The sequence below is a fragment of the Pelobates fuscus genome, chromosome 2 (genome assembly GCF_036172605.1).
Source record: "Pelobates fuscus isolate aPelFus1 chromosome 2, aPelFus1.pri, whole genome shotgun sequence".
Classification (NCBI taxonomy): domain Eukaryota; kingdom Metazoa; phylum Chordata; class Amphibia; order Anura; family Pelobatidae; genus Pelobates; species Pelobates fuscus.
In genome coordinates, this window is record NC_086318.1 from 379,968,024 (window position 1) to 379,993,302 (window position 25,279).

At 41.2% G+C, this 25,279-nt stretch overlaps 1 protein-coding gene across 6 annotated transcripts in view; it reads left to right on the forward strand.

Moving 5' to 3' along the window:
* Positions 1-25,279, forward strand: part of EHBP1 (EH domain binding protein 1) — a 358,354-nt gene that overhangs the window by 83,443 nt on the left and 249,632 nt on the right. For all 6 annotated transcript variants that reach the window (XM_063443756.1, XM_063443760.1, XM_063443758.1 and 3 more), the window contains exon 5: positions 4,306-4,359. In XM_063443756.1, the coding sequence (XP_063299826.1) occupies positions 4,306-4,359 (54 nt within the window). The remainder of the gene's footprint in view (positions 1-4,305; positions 4,360-25,279) is intronic.

The following is a 25,279-nucleotide window of genomic DNA, read 5'->3' on the forward strand; positions in this document are numbered from 1 at the left end:
CAAGTTTTGAATCCCTTTTTAAAATTCTTCACCATACAACCTAAGGGATCCGGAATCGTTGACTGCGACGCACCCATACTTAACAATGGAACGTCGTCGACAACGAATACTATACACGCGTACTATTCAACAGTCACACCCGTTTCCTCTGGCAACAGCACCACGTGGTACGGTTACCAAGTGAAACGTACACAATAACAATAAACACTCAGGGAATTCCCGTACACACACAGCTGTTACACCAGTCACTATATAATCAATATTATGCCCTTTGGCGTAACTATACAGTCACCCACGCTATAATTCTCTATATACGAATTACCCGTCTATAACACACCCCAGTAACATCGTCTTTTACAAATAGCGGTTACAGTACGGTTAGCATAGGTCAAAGCACAAGTTAAGGTCACAATACAATTATTAGTGGTTATGGTGTTAAACATGCAATGGACGACAATGATTAGTACTTGTATACAGTGTCAGTAAATATACAGGGTTATGGTACCGTGCACTATAATACAGCAACACACTATTAACACTCTCGCTAGACGGCTGAGCTCGCGCTATCTAACAAGATATACACTTTTCTAAACAATCGTTAACACATTTACAATTCCCAACTAAACTATTGGCCAGTACCTTGATGGACTACCTAAAACTATATACACCCGTTTTGGTTAGCCACACTGCCCAATCACCACATATAGCGAGCTAGAGAACCGAATTTACACAGGCGCCTTTTAGTCGCACTATCAAAAGTCTAGTGGGTTCCAAATTTACACGCCTTCCCACTTAGCCCAGATAGGTTGAGAGCTAGCGAACCGAATTTACACAGGCGCCGCTTAGTCTCCCGGTCCCTCCGACCTAGCGAACGTAATATACACCCTAGAACGCTAGTCTAGACAAGACACCGGTGTCCGGCTAGGGCTATTTACACCAGGACCCCGCCTGACTAACAAAATCAAACGGTCTGACTAAAGAGCGTTCGATCGAGCGGTGCGCCTTCGCTCCTTCCCTCCGACAGAGGGGGCAGATACACAGATTCAAAACCCCTTTGGGCCTACCGCACAATCGGTATACCCCTAGTGGGTCCTGCCGTCTAAAACAGCAGTTGTCTTACCTCCTCGTTCCTGAACCTGAGTTCACACTCATCGACGGGGACACCCCAGCACTTCTCACGTAGAGGCCGATGATCTCCTGGACAACAGACCAGTGGCGCCGAGACGAAGGGAGGTCCACGCAGAAGTTCAGGGGTGCAGCCGTAGAGAACGTGGGCAAAGATAGACCGTCTCACGCCTCTGCCTCTCAGCTACCGTTGAACGATGAGCTTCCCGGCCAATGCACCAAATGATACCGGAGAAACTGACGGAAGCCAAGCACAGAGAGATGGACACAGGTTTCTTCAGGAAGGAAGAGATTCTTTATTGGATCACCGATCGGGACTCAGAGGGACTAACGTCACCAAAATACAGCAAGTTCTGAGCCCCGGACAATAGTGCAGGCTCCTTATATAGGCACATAACTCCTCCCATATTAAGCTCCACCCGCACATTCTCTTAACCAATCAACACAAATAAGAATTAACTTCCTGTTTGACCGCATGGCTTGTCCAGCACAATGGAGGAGGGGGAATACTACATCCTGTATTCTTGCACATGCTCCGTACACTACTGATCGTATCTTGCCTCGTGCAACCAACTGATCGATACGTCAGCATATGCACGTACACATGCCACGTGGTAATCTCGGCCTACTAAATTTATTTTTACCGAGATTCCACCACACTATCAATTACTACCGTACCTTGAAAGTGTACCACACCCACTGCCAAAAAGCTCTGCCCACTATGTCCAACCCACATAATTAATCTCTGCCTACTTATCATAGTGCAGATGATAGGGTCTACTCTATAAAGAAAGAATTACAGGGAATTGAGATGGTATTTTTAAACTTAAGGCAAAAGTAGCAGAGTTGGAAAAATTTGCCTATTCAGCTGCACTATTTCGGCCTAAAGTTTGAAATTACCAACTCAATTCCCTTCAATTCTCTCTTTACTGATACAGTATACAGGTATACAGTAAGCACAGAAGCTCACTGATACACAGGCTCAAAGACAGACAAGATCACTGACCCAAAACACAAACTCACTGATAGACACAAATAGACTGACTGACAGATAAAACTCTGACTCACACGCAAGCTTACTACAGACAAATTTATTTGTGCAAACACACAAGGCTCACTACAGACAAGCTCAGTGACGCACACAATCTTACTACAGACACGTTCACTGACACACACAAGCTGACTAAATAGAAGCTCACTGACACACACAAGCTCACTACAGACATGCTCACTGACATACACAAGCAGTGCCATCTTAACAGCGTTATGGGCCTCCGGGCAAAGCAGTGCACTGGGGCACTTACTACACAACAACTCACAGGAATAAAAAATTAAATTATCGATAAAAACTAAGCTTATATTTATTGGTACCTCCAACAAATGCAATACATACACTAAGACTGTTGAATACAGTCACACACCGCTGAACACACACACACACACACACACAGACTAGTGAATACACACGCGCACGCACCGGCTGCTGAATACGTGCAGGCCAGAGTGCCGCACACTGCGGGGTGCTTTGTGTGTGTGTGTGGGGTGCTGTGCCGTGGTGGTGAGTTGTCTATAGCATGTAGCTCCTCTGGCTGCAGGCAGTCTTCACTCCTCCGTGTGCAGAATGCTGTGTCAGAGCATTGCCATGTTAACACGCGGCAACGCTCTGCACAGCATGCTTGCGGGAGGAGCGTTCTGCCTCCCAGGTCCTCCAGCCCTCCTTGTCACTAGCGAAGGGCCTTTGGGCCGGTGAGAGAGATCTTTGATCTCCTCACTGGCCGAAGAGGGCCCACAGCAGGAAAGCAGGTTTCCTCTGTCGGTCTGGGCACTGACACACAAACAAGCTCACTGACACCTGAGTATATCAAGCTTACCTTGCACTTACTGGAGGCTGTTGCTGGGAGGTTAGCCATTTTCTGGCCTCTTCCAATTGCAGCAAGGTCTGCTGCTTAATGGTGGGGGGAAGAGCTTGGTGACAGGAGGCGGGGTGTGCATGCGTGTGTGGAGCTTGTGTCGTGGGGGCGGAGCCGGAGCCTTTGTCCCTACGACGCCAGCAGCCTCAATCAGCCCCCTGCACTTCTCCATAGCCCCCAGCATCTCTCTTCTCCATTCCCTCAGACTGTAACAGGCTGTTACAGTTCAAGGGAAAATAATAAAAGCACATAGCCTTGCAAGTTGCCGTGGACTGTCCCGGGAGAGTGAATTGCCGGGACTGTTCCTGCAAAAACGGGATAGTTGGCAACTATGCGGCCAACCCCTGACCTCAGCCCAGGAAGCTCCTTTAGCAGCCATCTGAAGAGTGGCCAGTGGAGTTATTCCTAGGCTGTAATGTAAACACTGCATTTTCTCTGAAAAGACAGTGTTTACTGCCAAAGCCTGAAGGGAATGATTATACTCACCAGAACAAATACAATAAGCTGCAGTTGTTCTGGTGACTATAGTGTCCCTTTTAACCCCTTCCAAAACTTCAAAAATCTATTTGTTTAGTCACAAGTTTAAGTACTCAAAACCTAAACTTGGAAAACAATGTTTAATTAAAAATGAAGCATCCCATGTAGCCGAATACAAAATTTAACCCTACACCCAATAATTGTAAACACCCATTCTGCCACAACTATACCCTCTTTTTATCCTCTTAACATTTAACGCCCTATGTAATCTAACTCTGATATTAACCCCTGAATAATCTTAACCCCCTTTTACCTCCGCCACATCTACAATTTTAACCCTGCATGCATATACACAGATGCACACACTCAATATATTCACATATTCAAATCCAATACATTACAAGTAGAAATATGCACACACATATATTTATATGCAATTGCCAAATTTGAATATGTTTTTAGATTTAAAAAAAAAAAAAAAAAAAGTTTGAATGCCTGAAATGTAATAGCTTAACTGTAGTCAGCTATGCTTCTAGCTTGGCTTCTTTGGTTCTTTGGTCTGACATTTGAAACTCACTTTGAATTTCTGCCAGTTATTACTTTAGTGGATGTCTTGCCCTTTCATCATTGCTTAATGGTGCAATCCGATTTAAACGTACTTATTTTAATTTTATTTTATCATTGGAATCTTTTGTGATTCTCTGATCCATTTTTTACTTTAATGGCCTCTTGTAAAATGTTTTATGGTACCTTGTTCTTTAATTGTCTAACCCTGCAACTTTTTTTGTTGAAGGATCCTCATGCAGAAGAGTTTGAAGACAAAGAATGGACATTTGTTATAGAAAATGTGAGTACCAATTTAAAACAGTTTAGTTAAACGGACACTGTAGTCACCAGAACAACTACAGCTTATTGAATTTGTCTTGGTGAGTAGAATCATTACCTTCAGGCTTTTTGCTGTAAACACTGTCTTTTCAGAGAAAATGCAGTGTTGACATTACATCCTAGTGATAACTTCACTGGCCACTCCTTAGATGGCTGTTAGAGATCCTTCCTGGGTCATGGCTGCCTAAAATGCATCCAAACATTCAGTATCTCCTCCCTCTGCATGCAGACACTGAACTTTCCTCATAGAGATTCATAGATTCAATTCATCTCTATGAGGAGATGCTGATTGGCCAGGGCTGTGTTTGAATCATGCTGGCTCTGCCCCTGATCTGCCTCTCTGTCAGTCTCAGTCAATCCTATGGGGAAGCATTGTGAGTGGATCAGATCACCACTTCTGATGATGTCAGCAGACAGCTTGTTTTTTTTTTGAGGCAAACCGCATGCAGAGTTACAGCTTCAGGCTTAAATACAGTAAGATTTTGCTATTTTTAGGGAGGCATGCGGGGCCCAAGGGGGCTAGATGGTGATTTTAACACTATAGGGTCAGGAATACATGTTTGTGTTCCTGACCCTATAGTGATCCTTTAAATTGACACTGTGTGGCTCACTAGCAGAGGCCCCTTACTTCCCAAGACACGTGCAGTTGCTCTGATTGTTATGTCCTGGGTAAGGTTGGTAATGATACAAGTTATCACTATGTAGGTTCAGAGACTTAAGAGTTCACCTTGTTGAGAATCATGGGAGTTAATGGCAATTATCCCCCTAACCTCTCCTTAATTACTTACACTGCAGATCTCACAAACCCATCCTGTAATTTTTGCCTTAGCCTCCCTTATTGGCAACTTTGTTTTAAATGTCGCTGTGGTTAAAGGTATTTTAATACTGCTCAGGGTGTATTTGATTTAAATCACAATTGAAATCATGATTTAAATCACTAGCCAGTAAGACCTCATTTAAATTATGTTTTTTAAATTTTCTGGTCATGATAATCTTTAACAATTTGCAACCACTTTGACTCACTTTGTTATATACCATTAGAAATACAGAAATAATGTTGACATTATTACAAGGTGAGCCATCTCGAGTTTTAGAAGTTAATCCCTCATATATGGAGAACAACTTAAATTAAAGGTGTTCATTGTGTGCACATAGATTTGCAGAATAATAACGAGCCACTTACCTAGCCCTCTGCTCCCTACCGCATACTCCTTACAGACGTGGATTTTACAGTTTTGTAAACACACCTCTGGTCTGCCCTCATTCCTCCTATGGACAACACTGGGCTTGGAGCCAGCATGCTGACATCACTCCATTCCATATACTTCATAGCCAGTGCTAGCAGTGTTTGCTACTGTTACCATAGCAACCACTACGCATGTTAGGTGTTTTATTCTCTCACCTGTCAATTCTTTGGCAGGGACAGCAGAAAAGACCCCACACATTTTCCTCCCAATCTATACATTTGTTAGCAAAACTGCTAAAACCATGTATAAATCTTGAAATGATTATGTAAACTTCACATTACATATAATCATTAGTGACCTGTAACTATTGTTGACTCTAATCCTTACTAGTTGAATGAGGGTCTTGAGCTGTAGTTCAGTAAAATAAATTTATGATGCATTTATTTTGTGAATTTCTTTTTCTTTCAGTTTTGCCTTTATTTGGGTGGTGAGGAAATTGTGTTATTGTGCCATCTAGTGGCCGTATGTCATGTCTGCTCTTTCTGAGTCTGTCATGCAGAAATTCTGTGGATGACCAAGTCCACTTTAGGCACATTATTAGGGTACAAAAAGAGAAGTCCTGCGCTTAAGCAGCAAGGACTACAACACACATCAGCCCCAATATATAGTAAAAACCAAAAAAAAGAAAATGTTACCTGCGCTTTTTCCTTAATCCCTATGTATATTTAGACAAATGGAGGTCATTTAGTTGCTCCAATGGCCATTGGAGGGATGCCCGCCTGCCAACGTCAAGGCAGACCCCCCCTAAGCGGGTCCTAACACTGACCCTTCAGCCTGCTTCCTTGAGCTTCTGGCAAAGATATCTCTAATGAGACAGAAAGGGGTATTTTTTATATACACCCCTTTACTTATTAACCCTTAATAGGGAACACATGGGATGGGTAGCAGCATTGTAACCAGGCTGTGTGATACAAAGTAAATACAAATACAAAAAGAGAAGTCCTGCGCTTAAGCAGCAAGGACTACAACACACATCAGCCCCAATATATAGTAAAAACCAAAGAAAAGAAAATGTTACCTGCGCTTTTTCCTTAATCCCTATGTATATTTAGACAAATGGAGGTCATTTAGTTGCTCCAATGGCCATTGGAGGGATGCCCGCCTGCCAACGTCAAGGCAGACCCCCCCTAAGCGGGTCCTAACACTGACCCTTCAGCCTGCTTCCTTGAGCTTCTGGCAAAGATATCTCTAATGAGACAGAAAGGGGTATTTTTTATATACACCCCTTTACTTATTAACCCTTAATAGGGAACACATGGGATGGGTAGCAGCATTGTAACCAGGCTGTGTGATACAAAGTAAATACAAATACAAAAAGAGAAGTCCTGCGCTTAAGCAGCAAGGACTACAACACACATCAGCCCCAATATATAGTAAAAACCAAAGAAAAGAAAATGTTACCTGCGCTTTTTCCTTAATCCCTATGTATATTTAGACAAATGGAGGTCATTTAGTTGCTCCAATGGCCATTGGAGGGATGCCCGCCTGCCAACGTCAAGGCAGACCCCCCCTAAGCGGGTCCTAACACTGACCCTTCAGCCTGCTTCCTTGAGCTTCTGGCAAAGATATCTCTAATGAGACAGAAAGGGGTATTTTTTATATACACCCCTTTACTTATTAACCCTTAATAGGGAACACATGGGATGGGTAGCAGCATTGTAACCAGGCTGTGTGATACAAAGTAAATACAAAAAGAGAAGTCCTGCGCTTAAGCAGCAAGGACTACAACACACATCAGCCCCAATATATAGTAAAAACCAAAGAAAAGAAAATGTTACCTGCGCTTTTTCTGTCTCATTAGAGATATCTTTGCCAGAAGCTCAAGGAAGCAGGCTGAAGGGTCAGTGTTAGGACCCGCTTAGGGGGGGGTCTGCCTTGACGTTGGCAGGCGGGCATCCCTCCAATGGCCATTGGAGCAACTAAATGACCTCCATTTGTCTAAATATACATAGGGATTAAGGAAAAAGCGCAGGTAACATTTTCTTTTCTTTGGTTTTTACATTATTAGGGTACATTTAACCAATACATTGTGCTAAATAAATCTATACATAGCTGACGTTACATAGGGCTATGTGTTGTGAATATTCGATATTAAATATGTTTTTATTCACTGTAACTCAGGAAAAGAGACACTCTCGCTTGTTTTACTTTAATACTTCTGTAGATATTTAGATTTGATAAATTAACGCACAAAATAACTCTAGTCTTGTGGGGAGAGGCTTATTTACTAAACCTCTAATTGTAGTGACATGAAAACCAAATTGCCAAGCTGTGGCTGTAACGGAATTAGCAAATATTTTGGTATTTAGGGGATATATCTGTCATTTTGATTTGTGTTTCTATATATGCCGCTTCCCCCTTTTTGCATGGGTAATTCCAATTTTGCCTATTTTATTCTTAATTGGCAAGAGTTTGCCTTGCACGTGTACATTGCACAGGTCACTGTCTCACAAGAGACAATTTAAGCTCAAATCAAAAAAAATTCTATCTCTGCTTTTTTTCTTAGATGCATTGTCCTGTTTTTTTTTTTTGTTTGTTTGTTTTTGTTTTTTTACCATTTGGCTTTCAATTCACCACCATCCCCCCTGTGCTCTGACAAGGGGACCCTATGCATGTTTATCATGTATCATCAGGAGTGTTAATGATTATTAAAGGGACACTCCAAGCACCCAGACCACTTCTGCCAATTGGAGTGGTCTGGGTGCCAACTCCCATCACCCGTAACCCTGCAAGTGTAATTATTGCAGTTTTTCTAAATTATATTTGTATTATTTTATAATTACCTTGCAGGGTTAAGTCCTCCTCTAGTGGCTGTCTATCAGCCAGCCACTAGAGGGACTTCCGGTTTATTAAACAACTTTTTGGTCGCTTAAACGAGGCTGGACGTCCTCACGCTCTGCATGAGGGACTCCAGCATCGCTGGAATCCCCATAGGAAAGCATTGAACATTGGACTCCCCTGCTGACATCCGCATGAGCGTGGGCGGAGCCTGACCAGCGCCGAGGGACATCGACGCTGGATTCAGGTAAGTGTCTGAAGGGGTTTCAACCCCTTCAGCAACATGGGATGGGGGGACAGGAGGGAAGGGGGCACTGTAGGATTCTCTAGTGGAGACTCCCTTTAACATCACACACTTATTGTCTTAAAGAGGAACCATTAATTCTCTGATAATTATACCATTGCAAAATACATTGGAAATCACCTGTGCTCAACTTTTATGTGATATACTTGTGCAAGTCTGAAATAATTTGTTTTGGACGAAATAAAAAAAGGTTGTGTTTTTTTAATTTTTGGGGAACACCCAAGTTTTGGACATACAGTTGCAAGAAAAAGTATGTGAACCCTTTGGAATGATATGGATTTCTGCACAAATTGGTCATAAAATGTGATCTGATCATCATCTAAGTCACAACAATAGACAATCACAGTCTGCTTAAACTAATAACACACAAAGAATGGAATGTTGCCATGTTTTTATTGAACACACCATGTAAACATTCACAGTGCAGGTGGAAAAAGTATGTGAACCCTTGGATTTAATAACTGGTTGAACCTCCTTTGGCAGCAATAACTTCAACCAAACGTTTCCTGTAGTTGCAGATCAGACGTGCACAAAGGTCAGGAGTAATTCTTGACCATTCCTCTTTACAGAACTGTTTCAGTTCAGCAATATTCTTGGGATGTCTGGTGTGAATCACTTAATTGAGGTCATGCCACAGCATCTCAATCGGGTTGAGGTCAGGACTCTGACTGGGCCACTTCAGAAGGTGTATTTTCTTCTGTTTAAGCCATTCTGTTGTTGATTTACTTCTATGCTTTGGGTCATTGTCCTGTTGCAACACCCATCTTCATAGGCGTGCGCAGCCTATTGCATATATTATTATCCTCTTCATTTCTTGCACAGAATTTAGCCGTTCCTGATACTTTCTTCTTACCTGCCTTGTTTTTATTAACAAGAGGCCCCTAAGGGCAATTAGCTTGTTAAGCATTCTACTACTGTCTTGTTAATTACTTAGAATTGTGTAGTTCTTCAGGCTAGCTTAAACCACAGAGTACTGTCTTGAAGCGATGCCATCTCCAAAGCTGTTTTGTCCTCAAAATGCACAACAAAAATAAAGTATTTTAAAACATTTAAAAGGCAAATTTCCTGGCATGATAGCTACCTCCTTTGTCAAAACCCACCCCCATGGTGTAGAAGGGGTTAATAAACCCTTTAGTAGCTTACCTCTGTCCAGCTCTGATATCCCTCGGCGCTTTATAAAAACTGCAATAATTACATGCTCAGGGTTAAGGGTAATGGAAGTTGGCACGTAGACCACTTCAATGAGCTGAAGTGGTCTGGGTGCCTACAGTGTCACTTTAATGTAGGTAAATGAGGAATAAAATCAGATAGTCTTATATGGAAGCATTGGCCAGTACTTCCTATAGAACTATACACTGATCAGTCACAATACTAAAATCACCTGCCTAATATGTGTACGTCCCCCTCTTGCTGCCAAAACAGCTCAGATATGTCTGGGCATGAATGTCGCAAGACCTCTGAATGTGTCCTGCCACTAGAGGTGTTACAAGGCGGTAATGTCAACACTGCCTTTTCTCTATAAAGGCAATGTTTACAGTGTTAATATTGCAGGGGCACACTATAGGCACCAGAAACACTATATTAAGCTGTGTTGGTGACTATAGTGTCCCTTTAATGCGTGACTTATGGTCTAATAATTCTTTTACTTCTTATTTTTTTCTCCAATTCTGTTCTCTACTATCCAGCACCATCTAGTGGATGTTTGAGTGTAATTTATAAAGTTGTGAATAGTATGTAATTGTATTCTCTAGAATTTTGAATCCTGGTCTCTTATCTTCTGTTTGTATCTGTCGGGTCTATTGGCTCAATATTTTAAGTACTGTTCTACTGCTACTCTTCACTGCAAAGTAAATCCTCGACACAGCCTTTAGTAATGTAGAGGATAGCAGCATGTGTAGCCTTCCATTATCCTGCAAATCCTAGCATGTACTTGCCGGTGGACTCTATCTTTATACTCTTTACTATCCTATCAATGACAAAGGCTAAAGAAGTTGGTTAATAAATAAAATAACAATAAAAGGAAAATGTTGGGAAAGACACTAGGCAGACACCAAACGTGTAAGGAAGTAGAAAAAGGTGACGCCACAGAGATATGTACAATTAAATACAGTTGCAAGAAAAAGTATGCGAACCCTTTGGAATGATATGGATTTCTGCACAAATTGGTCATAAAATGTGATCTGATCATCATCTAAGTCACAACAATAGACAATCACAGTCTGCTTAAACTAATAACACACAAAGAATGAAATGTTGCCATGTTTTTATTGAACACACCATGTAAACATTCACAGTGCAGGTGGAAAAAGTATGTGAACCCTTGGATTTAATAACTGGTTGAACCTCCTTTGGCAGCAATAACTTCAACCAAATGTTTCCTGTAGTTGCAGATCAGACATACACAACGGTCAGGAGTAATTCTTGACCATTCCTCTTTACAGAACTGTTTCAGTACAGCAATATTCTTGGGATGTCTGGTGTGAATCACTTAATTGAGGTCATGCCACAGCATCTCAATCGGGTTGAGGTCAGGACTCTGACTGGGCCACTTCAGAAGGCGTATTTTCTTCTGTTTAAGCCATTCTGTTGTTGATTTACTTCTATGCTTTGGATCATTGTCCTGTTGCAACACCCATCTTCTGTTGAGCTTCAGCTGGTAGACAGATGGCCTTAAGTTCATTTTTCTTTCGATGATGGCAAACCGTCCAGGCCCTGACGCAGCAAAGCAGCCCCAAACCATGATGCCCCCACCACCATACTTCACAGTTGGGATGAGGTTTTGATGTTGGTGTGCTGTGCCTCTTTTTCGCCACACATAGTGTTGTGTGTTTCTTCCAAACAACTCAACTTTGGTTTCATCTGTCCACAGAATATTTTGCCAGTACTGCTGTGGAACATCCAGGTGCTCTTGTGCAAACTGTAAACGTGCAGCAATGTTCTGTTTGGACAGCAGTGGCTTCCTCTGTGGTATCCTTCCATGAAATCCATTCTTGTTTAGTGTTTTACGTATTGTACATTCGCTAACAGGGATGTTAGCATTTGCCAGTGACTTTGGTAAGTCTTTAGCTGACACTCTAGGATTCTTCTTCACCTCATTCAGCAGTCTGCGCTGTGCTCTTGCATCTTTACAGGACGGCCACTCCAGTGCTGAACTTTCTCCATTTATAGACAATTTGTCTTACCGTGTACTGATGAACAGCAAGGCTTTTGGAGATACTTTTATAACCCTTTCCAGCTTTATGCCAGTCAACAATTCTTAATCGTAGATCTTCTGAGAGCTCTTTTGTGCGAGGCATCATTCACATCAGGCAATGCTTCTTGTGAAAAGCAAACCCAGAACTGGTGTGTGTTTTTTATAGGGCAGGGCAGCTGTAACCAACACCTCCAATCTCATCTCATTGATTGGACTCCAGTTGGCTGACAACTCACTCCAATTAGCTCTTGGAGATGTCATTAGTCTAGAAGTTCATACTTTTTCCACCTGCACTGTAAATGTTTACATGGTGTGTTCAATAAAAACATGGCAACATTTCATTCTTTGTGTGTTATTAGTTTAAGCAGACTGTGATTGTCTATTGTGACTTAGATGATGATCAGATCACATTTTATGACTAATTTGTGCAGAAATCCATATGATTCCAATGGGTTCACATACTTTTTCTTGCAACTGTATAAGCAAGTAGTAATATAGATATAAACAATGATATATAATACAGAGAGAGAGCAATACAACAATTAATAGGTGTATAGTGTGTATATCAGTCCAAAAAGAGTCCAGTAAAACCTTGGGATGAGGGAATAATCACAGTTCTATCTGAGGTAGAGACATCTATGGAGTAGTGGGATCAAGGGATTCATGGGATCCGTATTAAAGAGAAAAGAAAATCTAATAGTGCAATAAAACCCAAATAGGTGGCAGCCAATAAAAAAGGTCTATATGGTCCTACTCACGTTTTTGAGAGCTAAAAACTAGCTCTAGTATAAACAGCTTACAGTGGTATAATCCCCATTTATGCGATACGTGAGGGAGTGTTGTAAGTAGATATCGCGTCAGATGTGATAAAACCAGGAGAGTGTATAAAAATACCAAATGGTTACTCACATTTAATTGGACAGACGCACTGCTCAATGAGGGGGTGTAAGTGGTATAATCCCCACCAAGGATGCTTTGACGTAGTATCTCTCTGGAACAAGTAAAACTCAGATGCCAGGTAGTAAAATAATAAAAATGGTAAAAAAAGATAAAATGCCTAACTCACAACAAAGAAAGTGGCCAAAATACCTTTATTAAAATAGTTGGTTAAAATTTCCACAATGCGTTTCTCCCCTTAGGGCTTCCTCAAGTGGATAAAAAGACACCAAACGTGCCTAACTGCTTATTTTTTCTTGCGTTGTTTGTTTCACGTCCTCATAATTTTATTAATATTTTTGTCGGAACACATTTCTCTGCTATGCACCTACATTTTTTTTAATAATTCGGTATTAACATGCAATGCCCCCCGTTCCCCCCTCTCTGGTTTCCAGCCAGATTACAAGGGTAAATATAAATGCTTTTACAGATCCAAGTTTTGCACAATATATTTTTCTACATATTAAAGAACATTGGGTCACTCAGGTGCTTATAAAATTGAAGAATGGTGCTCTGTATGAAAAAATTTAAGATCTTGTATAACTTCAGAACACCAATACCAGCCTCCATTATCTCTACAGCCCTAACCCTTAATACCTACTACTCTTATGTTAAAATAGCCACCTGTCTTTAACATTTAAGGTGAAATTAATCATACTTGTTAGGTGTTTTTTTTTTTTTTTTTTTTAAATTCTTTATTTTTCTTGAGCGTGGAGATAACAGGCATGAGTAATGTGCCACAACAGCACGCGTACATTATTCAACAAATTCACAATTTGGCACTAAAGAACTGCACAACAATTGTTTATTTATTTATTTTTTTAAACAGTTTGGCCCAAGTTATACACCTTTTGTCATACTTGTTACTTTTGAGTCAACACTTTTGGTATGCTGTTACGTATTCTTCTACCACTAGATGGGGCTAACAACTGAAAGATTGTATTGCTATCTACCCTTAAAATAAGTTACACTGACAATATACAGTACTTCACTAATACCTTTATAACCAGTTTTGCCGGATTAGCGGTCATAACAAGTCCCTTAAGACAGATCATCCTTGTGTAGGATATAATAATATGGTGGGTTTTTTTTTTTTTTTTTTTTTAATGCTTCATCTTTCAGAATGTATTTTTCAGTTGGAATAGCGGATAATGAAGGACAGAAGGTCTATTAGATCATTGGATCTATGTTTTCAAACCCTGTACTGCATGAACTGGTGAAGTCATCTTGCAATTATTGCTTGTAGCGGGCTGAGAATTATGCATGGCTCACCTCCATGCACTTCAGGGCCTTCTAGTCTGGGACATACATTTCCCTCTGGCAGAGATTAGTAGGAGTTATGCTCCCAAGCTGTGGTTTTCACCAGCTTAATAATTGCACCTGAAAAGCTGCCTCCTACAACTGTAGCTCTCATAAATCTCGAGCAGCACTAGGGCATGCATGTCCCAGTTTTGCCCTAACAATAAAGTCCTCCTACTTACCCTTATGCTGCACCACAGTATCGCTAAACATTAACCCCCTGCGCTACATTAACGCCTACACTAACCTAACACCTAACCATTAAAGGGTTACTCCAAGCATCGTAACCGATACAGCCTGCTTTAGTGGTTATGGTGCCAGGAGTACCCTGACCCTGCAGTAGCTAAAAGTCAATCCTGCTGGCCATCTATTGGCTAAGAGCATCAGCTGACCTCTCTGTCAATAAGTGCAATTTTGTGCATATGAATAGGCATGAAATTTACATTAGGAAGAGCGGAACTCTTGTTCCTGGCCTGACGGAATCGGTGTTACACCTTCGGCAGCAGGGGTGTTAAGCTCCATTTGTGCTGCATTTCAAGGCGAAATGCTGCATATACAGACCCCAGGTACCATGACCACTTCAAATCCCTGACGTAATCATGTGTTGCTTGGAATAACCCTTTAACTACTTTGCTTTCTTTACACTCTCACTAATGCTAATGTTATGTATCTAGACGTGTTAAATAAACTGTGGCAGGTGGCATAACACATCGCACTATTAAAGCACAGATTGCTGATGTCTCATGTTGTGCTTTATTTTAGTGGGGAGAGTACAGGAATATGGCATCACTCCTAGTGATTTCATTTAAAGGGATACTGTAGTACCAGGAATACAAAGCTGTATTCCTGTCACTATTGCTCCCCCCTCCCCTCGGGTGAGTAAAGGCTTAAACTCCCCTTATTTACTCACGTTATCCGATGTCCCTCAGCGCTGGGTCACAGCTCCGCCCACAATGAGCGGGCGCTAATGCGCATGTGTGGCAAATGCCGCCCATGCATAAGACCTCCCCATAGGAAAGCATTGAATCAATGCTTTACTATGGGGAAAAATCTGATGCTGGATGTCCTCATGCAGAGCGTGAGGATGTCCAGCGTCCGATACCGGATCAAATCTGTTTCAATCCAGGAAGTGCCCCCAGTGGCTGTGAACTGCAGTGTTTAACATTGCAGCTCTAAGTGCAAAAGGGACACTGAATCCTGACCACTTCAATTAGCTGAAGTGGTCTGGGTGCCTATATTGTCCATTAATGCAATTTTTTGAACCTTGAGGTATAACATCTTTTAAGAACATGTTTAATCCCTTTGTGATTCACCTCCAGTGATCCAGCTGCTCCCCAGCTGTAAGCTATCCCCATTGTGTGCAATTGAGCAGTAACAGAGGCAAATGATTTACGCCACAGATGAGTAGCTTGCGTTAAGTCTGATGAAAGGTAAGCTGTGAGTTTTCAAAGGTTAGGGGCGTTTTGCCTTTCAGTGCCGACATGAAATGGATCTTGTCTTGTACTGACATTCATCGGAGGATCACATCGTGGGTTGGAATGGGAGTATAGCTTGGCAGGGTATACACGCCGTTGATAGCTTCTTCGCCACAGCATGGGGTTGAATAGTTGCCAGGTGTCTGATGTAGTGTGGTAGCTCCTCTGCAGATATGGCAGTAGCCATGCCCCTGATTTTAGCATTGGTGCGCCTTTGGCGATCCTCCATGTCCGACATTTTGTGACATGGCTTTTTGGTGGGTCTGAATCTGCTGCATTGTGTCTTGTAGTGAGGTTAAGTGTGTTTTTGCCTCAGTTATATCCCCCTCTGCAGCCTTTACTCTCTCTGTGACAGCTCATACCTTTTGATCAAGGCTGAATCTGCCACCAGCAGCTTATGGATGTCTGCGAGAAGCATCTTCAGGTCCTGTTTGGTGGTTGGAGCCGAGTCATCAGGCGACTCACTGTGTGGTGGTCGTGAGGCTCGGGATTCAGGTAAGTGTTCCAGTGGAGTAGATGGAGGGTCTGCGGCCTGTGTATCCTCCGCAGGCGCGTATCGAGGTTGCGCCGTTCGCAGTAGAATAGCCCTGATGTCTCTGCTTTCTGTGGTAGCATGAGCCTTTTGTGACCGACTGCACATAGCCAACATATTAACGGGCACTGTAGTCGATGGGGGCAAGATAGTGGTCCTCCAGGAACCCAGCAAGGCCCAGGGGCAATAGTTTGAAGTAGGGATTGCTTTTGGTCGAAGATAAAGGGCATCGATAGGTGCGGTATGTGCCCCTGATTCAGGCCAGGTGAGTAGGAGACCTGGATGGGTTTTTGGAATGCTGATTTTAGCAAGATTGTAAAGTTTGGCGTCTGGAATGGCGTCTGTTCAGGATGGCTGTCAAGCTCCACCCTCAGGTATACCATCTTTAACCCTGCTTCCTCGTGTAAAAGTTAAATAGTTTAATAAATTGGAACAAAACTATGAAGCTAGAAGTGCATGGGTAAGTTTCTGCACCAGTACCCCTACCCCTAGTCTAGGATGTGGCAGCACCACCAACATGGTGCCTCCCAGTTTATGTAAAATCATTGTATTTATAAGCCAACACACGTAGGAAACTTATGCACCAGAACCTCTGCAATTAGTTTTGGCGGTTATTATGCTTAGAATAAACACCAACCAAGATTTGGTAACTGACCTGTATGGAACAGTGTTTACCGGTAGGTTGGTAAGATTTTCAATACAAATGAAAGCCGTATGAAATTAAATATTGTTATCCTCCACTAGATGGCAGCCTTAGATGTTCTGGTTTCCCTGGGACGGACAGCATAGTGCAGTGTGAATGCAAGTAAATAGCTACATACACATACACACACACACACACACAAAAAATAAAAAAAAAATAGACAAGGTATCTGGTTAATGTAGAGATGAAATGAATGCAACAGCCAGGCTAAGCTTCCCTGACCCTTCATGAGAGAATAGAAGGGAAAGGGAAGAATAAGCTATTGTGCCAGAGGAAGGGGGATGATGAAATTCAAGATCTGCACACATAATCATGCCTTGGCCTCTGAAATGTTAATCCCTTGGTAGAATTATTTGAGCTGTAGGTTGCAAATATATCATCAGGATGGCACTGTGTCAAACAATGCTTTGTGAATGTGTAATGCTTAGCAGTATACATTGCAGACAGGCAGTACCTATAAAATGCTGAGTAATGTTATTTTGTAGACTGAAGGTTCGTAATGTTTTTTTTTTTTTTTTTTACAAACAGCAAGCCGCTTTAGCCCTTCCTTGTTGTATTATATAATGAAGTCTAGACTTATTAACTTATACTGTGCATGTGTTAGGCAGTGGAAAGCCTTTGTCAGAAAGGTATTTCAGTATAATGGCAAATCCAATACGGAGAGTCTGTACAAGATCTCAGAGCCAATTTCTCCACTGGAACTATTTAATCCGTGACAATGCAACATAAACACGGGTTACTGGTGGGAATACAAAAAAAAAAATAGCTATATGTTGTGTTACAACAAAGATGCCTATAGCTTAAGAGGGAAAACAGGATTCAAATGTCTCGTACCAATGTCACATGGCCACGTGGGCTAATGATTTTAAGGCATTCATTTTTAGGTGTAATTCTAGAAACCGGGAATGCCAAAAATTAGATTTTTTTAATTTATTTTTTACACGTAAAATTGAAAAAGATCATGAGAAAACAAGTGAGAAAAGAAAATGTGTTTAATAGATACTTTATAAGTTCAATCAAGATAAAATAATAAACAATGAGAAATAATAGTACAGGGTATACCAAATGGATCAATTCAAATTATATATATATATAAATTTTTTTTACCTTTTAGATTATTGTTTGATACATACCATATGTTATTTTGTTCTATATGCACTAATTAATAGGGACAGCCTCTACCTTTACATCTCCTGGAACAATAATTCCGAATCCGATACATAGTCTTTCTGTATAATTGCCCCTTCATTTATTTATTTATTAACAATTTTAATAAGATGCTGTTAGAGGTGGCAATATAAAGACATGTATCCTGGATGTATAGTTTCTACCGGAGTACCAGCGTCAGGTGCCTGTGTGGTTCTACTACAATGGATGTGTAGATGGATTTACATGTACAATAAACCAGTGGCTCGCTATTATTCTACATCACACTCAGCCTGCTTTACTTCAGGTTTAGAGACGAAAAACCCTTTGTTTATGACAGTTGCTTTGCTGGTAAAACATCCAAAGAATATTGAAGAGGTCTCGATTCAGATATTGTCTGTTCACTGGCACTGTGAGTGGATGCTGTTTGCTGTCTGTGGGATGCCAGTTTTATTCCAGTTAAGTTTTTTCACTTTGCTTAGAGAAAGCCGTATAGCAATGCATTAATCCATTGCCAATTTATCATAAGACTTCCCGAAGACCGCTTCATAATAAGTGGCCTGCATTTGATGGGATAGGTAGATCAGGTTGACATTAGCAGGAAGTCCAATTATTATTTTTTGCCCGATATTTAATAAACACCCTTGTTTCTGTTATCAACCAAATGCATTTAACAAAAAAAAATAAATTATAAATCGAAATAGTGGTTAAAACTATGACTTTTTTTTTTTTTTTAAAGGTGGACATTTTTCAAGTACCCTTAATTATAACAAATACAAAATTATATTTATAGTAATGTGTAAACATGTTTTGCGTTGTCAAAACATTGCATTTGATTCTAATCTACACATTTCCTTACGGTGTGATTTTCTTACATTGCTGGTAGGGTTTTGTATAGTCTTTTTATATTTTCCTCAGTAGTTTAAAAAAAAAAAAAAAGCATCAAAATATCGAGAAAAATATATATCTATATTTAAAACCAAACACTAATTCCATATTAATTTTAACATTTATGACTGGCTAGTTATATAAATGTTACAATTTATATGGAATTAGTGTTTTGTTTTAAATATATATATATATATATATATATATATATATATATTTTTTTTTTTTTTTTTTTTTTTATTCGGGCAAACTACATAAAAAGTACAAAAAAATTACGTCAGTCACAAATACATCCTGAGTGAAAAAGAGCACAATACAAAAAGTATATGGATTTATGTGTGAGCAAGGGCAGTTCTCCTTCTCTCATCCTGATTGGGAAAAAAATAATTATTTTATTATATAATGGCAAAAGATAGAAGAAAAAAAAAAGAGGGTTGGGGGGTAATGGGAGTGTAGATTAGGAAGGTTATATTGTTTGGAAAAGAGTGAGAAAAGCAAAAATAAAAACAAGCTCGACCCTTGTTGAAAAAGCAGGCTAGGTTTAAAAAAAGTTGCAGGACAGTCAAACTTTATCACCTGTAGAAAGTCTCCATCATTTGTCAGCAATCATCTCCTCCATGTCATGTATATACTCCGTTTTTACTGGATGTTTGCCAAATCAGGTACAGAATCTTTCCATCTTTGGGCAATGCACATTCAAGTGGCAGAACAGATCTCCAGACCCCTAAAGCCCTATGTGTGAAGTGTGTCTTCTATTGCAGATTTAAAAAGAAATGTATACTTTTATAAATAAGCTTGGTGACACCCCCTCTGGCTTTCAATCAAACAACCGATCCTATTACTTCCTGGTTTGTTTAGCTCAGTGGTGTTAAACTCAAGAGGCAGCAATTGCTCAGCGCACCTGCCTTGAAAAGACTTCTCATTGAGCTGCATTGTGAAGTGTGATTGGACAGCCACCGCGAATCTGGGCTGTGGAAGACTTGCAAAGGCTGCAGACAAGAGAACTGAAGATTTTCCAAGCTGTTTTTAGATATAACCCCACCCATGCAAAAACAATAAAATAAATGCATAATTAGATGCATGCAAGTTTTCTTTTGGGGAATATCTACTAAACAGTAATTTTTAAAATTACTTTCTATTTGGGCAGTGGAATGCCCCTTTAAGCATTGGTCTTGACAGTTTCTTGGCAGAAGGAGCCCCACCTAGCAAAGTTTGAAACTGGATCAGCATTCAATTCAATGTCAAAGAATCTACCGATAAGGGTAGGCAGAGGTACACAAACCTAATGCAAGTCCACCACAATATTGTCTGCAGACCAGTTTTAAACAACGATAACCCACAACAAATTCCTCTCACAGCATGACTATCTTGTACCAAACCCTGTCTAGTTCCATCTTTATGAGAATCTTCTCACTCCCATGGTGGCAACCTTGGCCACTGGGCAGTTGTAGAGGCTTTTGAGGACTAATATATTTTGCAGATAGTCCAATGTGAAACATAACTTCCATATTAAGTCCCAATTAACACTATTAAAAGCTTTCACAGGATCTAATCCAAAGAGTAGTCTTTAATCTTTCTGTGGGCGCTGTATGACACATTTATTGAATTCAGAATTCTAAAGATTACTTTGGATGCCTCAGGATCATATATAAAGCCTACCTGGTCCACGTGGATCATACTAGGGAGAAGGCGTCCTTGATTGGTCAATATTTTTGCAAAAATCTTCCCATCTAAACTAATAAGGGAGGTGGTCCTGTGGCTAGAACATCAAATTGCATCTTTCCCCTCTATTACCAAGACTTCAACACTCGCCTCCCTTTTATTTATTTTTTGGAAAGACACCACCCTGAATTATTAAATTAAAAACTTTTTTAGACAGAGAGAATATGATGAAATAAAAGATTGAGGTATCTAGACCAGGGCCATTGTTAGGCTTCAGCTCCTTAATTATAGAAAGGAATTCCTCAGCTAAAATATCCTTGTTCAAGGAAGACACTGGAGCCAAAACAGAGATGTTGCATACAGGAGTTATCTAAAAAATAATTGTGCATATTTTCCTTACATTTGACCTAAGCATGGTCTTCTGGCTTTCCACAGTATCACATTTGGTAGTAATCTGCGAATGATTCAGAAATAGCCCTTGGGGCAGAGACTAACCCACATCCTCTGTTAAAAAATACGCAATTCTCTCAGCTTATTTTCTGTCTCAAAAAACAATTTGTCTACTCTCCTAATTCAGTCAGTTGCACATCTTTTTTAGATCAAAACGTTTCCCCAAAATAGTCCGAAGTAACTTTTCATCCCCAGTTCATTGGTGTTTGTCATAGGCTTTAGTTTAGTCGGGAGGCTATTTACTTGCATATTCATGTGTACTGTGAATTTCCTTAGGGAAGACTCCTGCAATTGTTTCTGGTGAACTCGCAGACATGCATGTGTGGAGTGTCCCCCTATACTCTTCCTGTAATTTTTGCGGTTTCATGCAGTTTATGGATGGGGTTAATGTTACTGAAGGAAGATGGGCAATTGGATTATGGTCATTACCACTATTTATATCTGCAATACTTCAGTCCTGCCTGTTTTATTTCATAGTTGTATATTGTTTAGGTGACATTATTACGTTCTGGTAAATACCATACATTAGGTTAATGCTTGAAGCTGAACCAGCATAGCTGAGGAAGTAGAATTGAAGACTTGGCCCTGCAGCCTCTGTAAGGTCCAGTTACTGCTTTGAAGAAACAAAACCTAAAAAGACAGTGGGAATTAGAGGTGAGACCTATTACAATGTGAGTGGATATGCCAATCCTGTTTGCTCAATGTAGTATAAGCTTTTTCTAGCTATCCTCGGGAAATGGGAATAAAACCACAGAGAATAAGCGATAAAAGTTCAGATGTCACCTTAGGCAGCAAACTCTGAATCCAGGGGCGCCTCTTAACCCAACAAAACCAGAAATAGTTATATAAAGACAGGTTGCACCAAAAACAGGAAGGTATATATATATATATATATATTTTTATTCTTTATTTTATTGTGCTCATGTAAAGCATGGCGGTAGGCAACGCCACAACAGCTTTGCCAGCGATAATAACATTTTAAAACAGTAATGGGCACATATAAACATTGCACATTTTTGAATAAGGTTGCATTATTATAAACATACTTGATGCTCGTCTGTAGTAGCCTATGTGCGTGTGCTGTCAGGGTTGGGTGTTATGTGTGTATCATTCACATAGGGGATCTACCCCTGCCTTGACGTTTTGCGCTTATGCTTTTTAAAGGGCTCATCTAGGAATCGGCAGAAGGGGGTGGGGGGGGGTGGGGGGTTTGGTATGGTTGCTCGAGTGTGGCTGGGCTATAGCGATAAGAGCCCGGCTGTGGTCACTTCAATAAGGGCTACCGCATGTGGGGGCTCATTGTGTCTGTCTGTTTGGTTGTCCGTCTATGTGTCACGAGTCTCTCTATCTGCACTTGGGTTTTGCAAAAAGTAAGACGGAGCAAGTTTATGTCCGTGTAGTGAAGGATTGGCCGGAGTAATATTAACGCTAACATCAGGTAAGTGTGGGTTAGAGGCGTCCCCTTGGAGTATATGGTCCCGAGTGCCTCAAGTCGGTGGACTGGCGGGTGATGGTCCCAGAGGTTCTCTCAGGGTGAACTCCCGTATGGTAGCTGGGTTTATCCTAGACAGTCCCGGTCATTTTGTGAGTGCAGCTTGGAGTATGCCCGCAGATGTCAGGAGTGATTCCAATTCTTGGTAGCTCTGTGCTTTATGTGAGGTCCCGTTATAAGTGAATGATACAGCTCGTGGGGTTCTCCATCGGTAGGGCAGCTCTCTGGCGTGGAGATGTTGTTGTAGCGGCTGCAGTGATTTCCGCCAGGTAAGCGTTAGATTGCTGTCCTCAAACGACAAGGGAGTTTTGCCCCCTTAGCGCAGTTAGGAGTGCCGCTTTGTCCGATAGGCTCTGAAATCTTAAGATGAGGTCCGCGGATGCGATTGCTGGAGCTCAGGTCGGCTTTGGTAGTCGGAACATCCCGTCGAGCCTCAGGGACTTCGCCTGTTTTGGCGGGAGCAGGGCACCCAGGAGGCGCCTGATGTAGTGGGGTAGCTCAGTGAGGCTCACCGAGTCAGGTATCCCTCGGATTTTTAGGTTGTGGCACCTCCTTTGGTCCTCCAGTGCATCCAGGTGGTTTGCTGTGGCATTCTGCTGTTTTGCTAGATCAGCTACTTGTTGTTCTACCGTAGTTAACCTGGAGGCCTGGGTGCTCGTGCAGGCCTCCAGCTGAGTGATTTTCGACTTGGCCCTTTCTATGGCCACTTTATAGTAGGCCATGTCTGCAGATAAGTCCTTGCGTAATTCAGCCAGCATTTATTTAAGTTGGCTTACAGTGACCGGGTGTTTTGGGCACCGTGCTATGTTTTGGTGTAGGCCCGAAGGACGCTCCCTCCATCAGGTCTGTGTCAAAGTCCTCTGAGGAGTACGAGGCAAGATCGTCCTCCAGCGCCATCTTGGACCATGCGGCCTGTTGCGTGTGCCGCAGCATTTCGCCAATATTCCTTCCGGGGAGGGCTTTTGTCAGCCTTTGGTTTCTTGGATTTTCTGCCCATATTCTAACTTTCGTCAGTAGTCGGGTTTATAGGTAGTTTTGCGTTTGGATTCCACCATATAGGGTTCTTTTAAGGTAAGTTTGAGTCGGAGCTCCAAGAGATGCGACCGATTCGTTGCGCTGCTGGCTCCGCCCCCCCAGGATTAAATAAATAAAATTTAAATGCGAAAATAAAATGAATAAAAATAGAATACAAGAAGGTTTTTCTTTCTTCTCATGACCTTGATTCCTATATGGTTTGGTCCTTACTCAGTAGATGCATGTAAAGACAAAAAAAAGGAAAGAAAGAGTGACTGGGGGTGTAATATATCTTGCGATGTGCCCACTCACATGTTCTGGAGCTTTTGTACAAGCTCCAGTAATAAAAGCGTGTAGCAGTATAATCCTCACTAATGGATATGTTTTATGGCTTGGTGACATAAGTAGCTCTCGGTATAGTAAATGTAACAAAAAATAAATATCCAGTAGTGCAGCATTGTAAATAATTAGGTGAGTATGTGCTAGATAGAAGTAGGAAATGCACTAACAAGCAGGGAGCTTTTTATTAAATCTCCGAATATTTCAGGCATATGATTGCACAATCCCCACATAAGGATACATCCTCTCTTGAAATTGATGTAGCTGTTCGCTTGGTGGCCTCGGTTGCTCTCAGCATGGTTTTTAAAATAAAAAAGAATCAAATATTGCAAAAATGCAAAGTTGGTATTTGTGTGAAATGCACTCACAAGCAGGGAGCTTTTATTTAAAGTTGCAAATTTTCACGTATAGGGTGGTACCATCCCCACCTAAAGATATATCCACTTTTAGGTGGGGATGGTACCACCCACAGATTCTTCAACAGCATACATGTATATAAAAGAGAGAGAGGACAATATATAGTGCTCCCTGTAGTAATATGAACTGAAGTAAAAAAGTGAAAATATACTCCCTTTTTTTCAGAGCAATAAATTGCTCAATGCAATCAGCGTTGGTTGTAATGTCCCCAGTGAGGATCAGGTGCTAGCATTCCAGGAGTGTGTGCTTCTTACAATGTGTCAGGAACCAAAATAATAATACAATAGTAGATTTAAAGAAAATAAATAACAGGCCCAACACGGCAGTGAGCCAATGTATTATGAATAATACAGCTAAAAAGACAGGGAAGCACACACTTGAAAATGGCAGTTAAATGACCACGCATACAGAAGCACATATAGATAAACAAGACAAATATAACTATTGTAATTAAATACAGATTGACACATAATGAGTTAATGGCAAACAGACACTAAATGAGCATGGTAAGATATAGGTAGTGGTCATGTGATGTGGGTCGAAGCATCACGTAACTGGACTTTGAAGGAATGAAGGCCGATTCTGAAAGAGAGGCCATTAAGCATAATCCTGGGGGCCAACGGGCTCCTTTGTAAAAAGCTGAGAACTCCATAAAGAGACAAAAAAGTGCGGGGGCAATGAGTCGCGTGACTCGCTGCGATGGCCAACCTAGAATGGGAAAAAGACCATAACAGCTATACATTACTGGCACATAGTTACTGCTGCCTTCACTTTCCACATCCTTTCTAGCTCCTCCTTCAGTCCTTGGTATTCCACCTTCTCATGTTCCTTCTTCCTGATGTTATGGTCTTTGGATAATGCCATATCCACCAACATTGCAGTCATCTGTTCCTGGTCTATCACCACAATGTCAGGTTGGTTGGTCGTTACTTGCTTGTCTGTCTGGATCCAAAAGTCCCACAGGATCTTAGCCCTGTCGTTTTCAACTACCCTTTTTGGACTTAAGC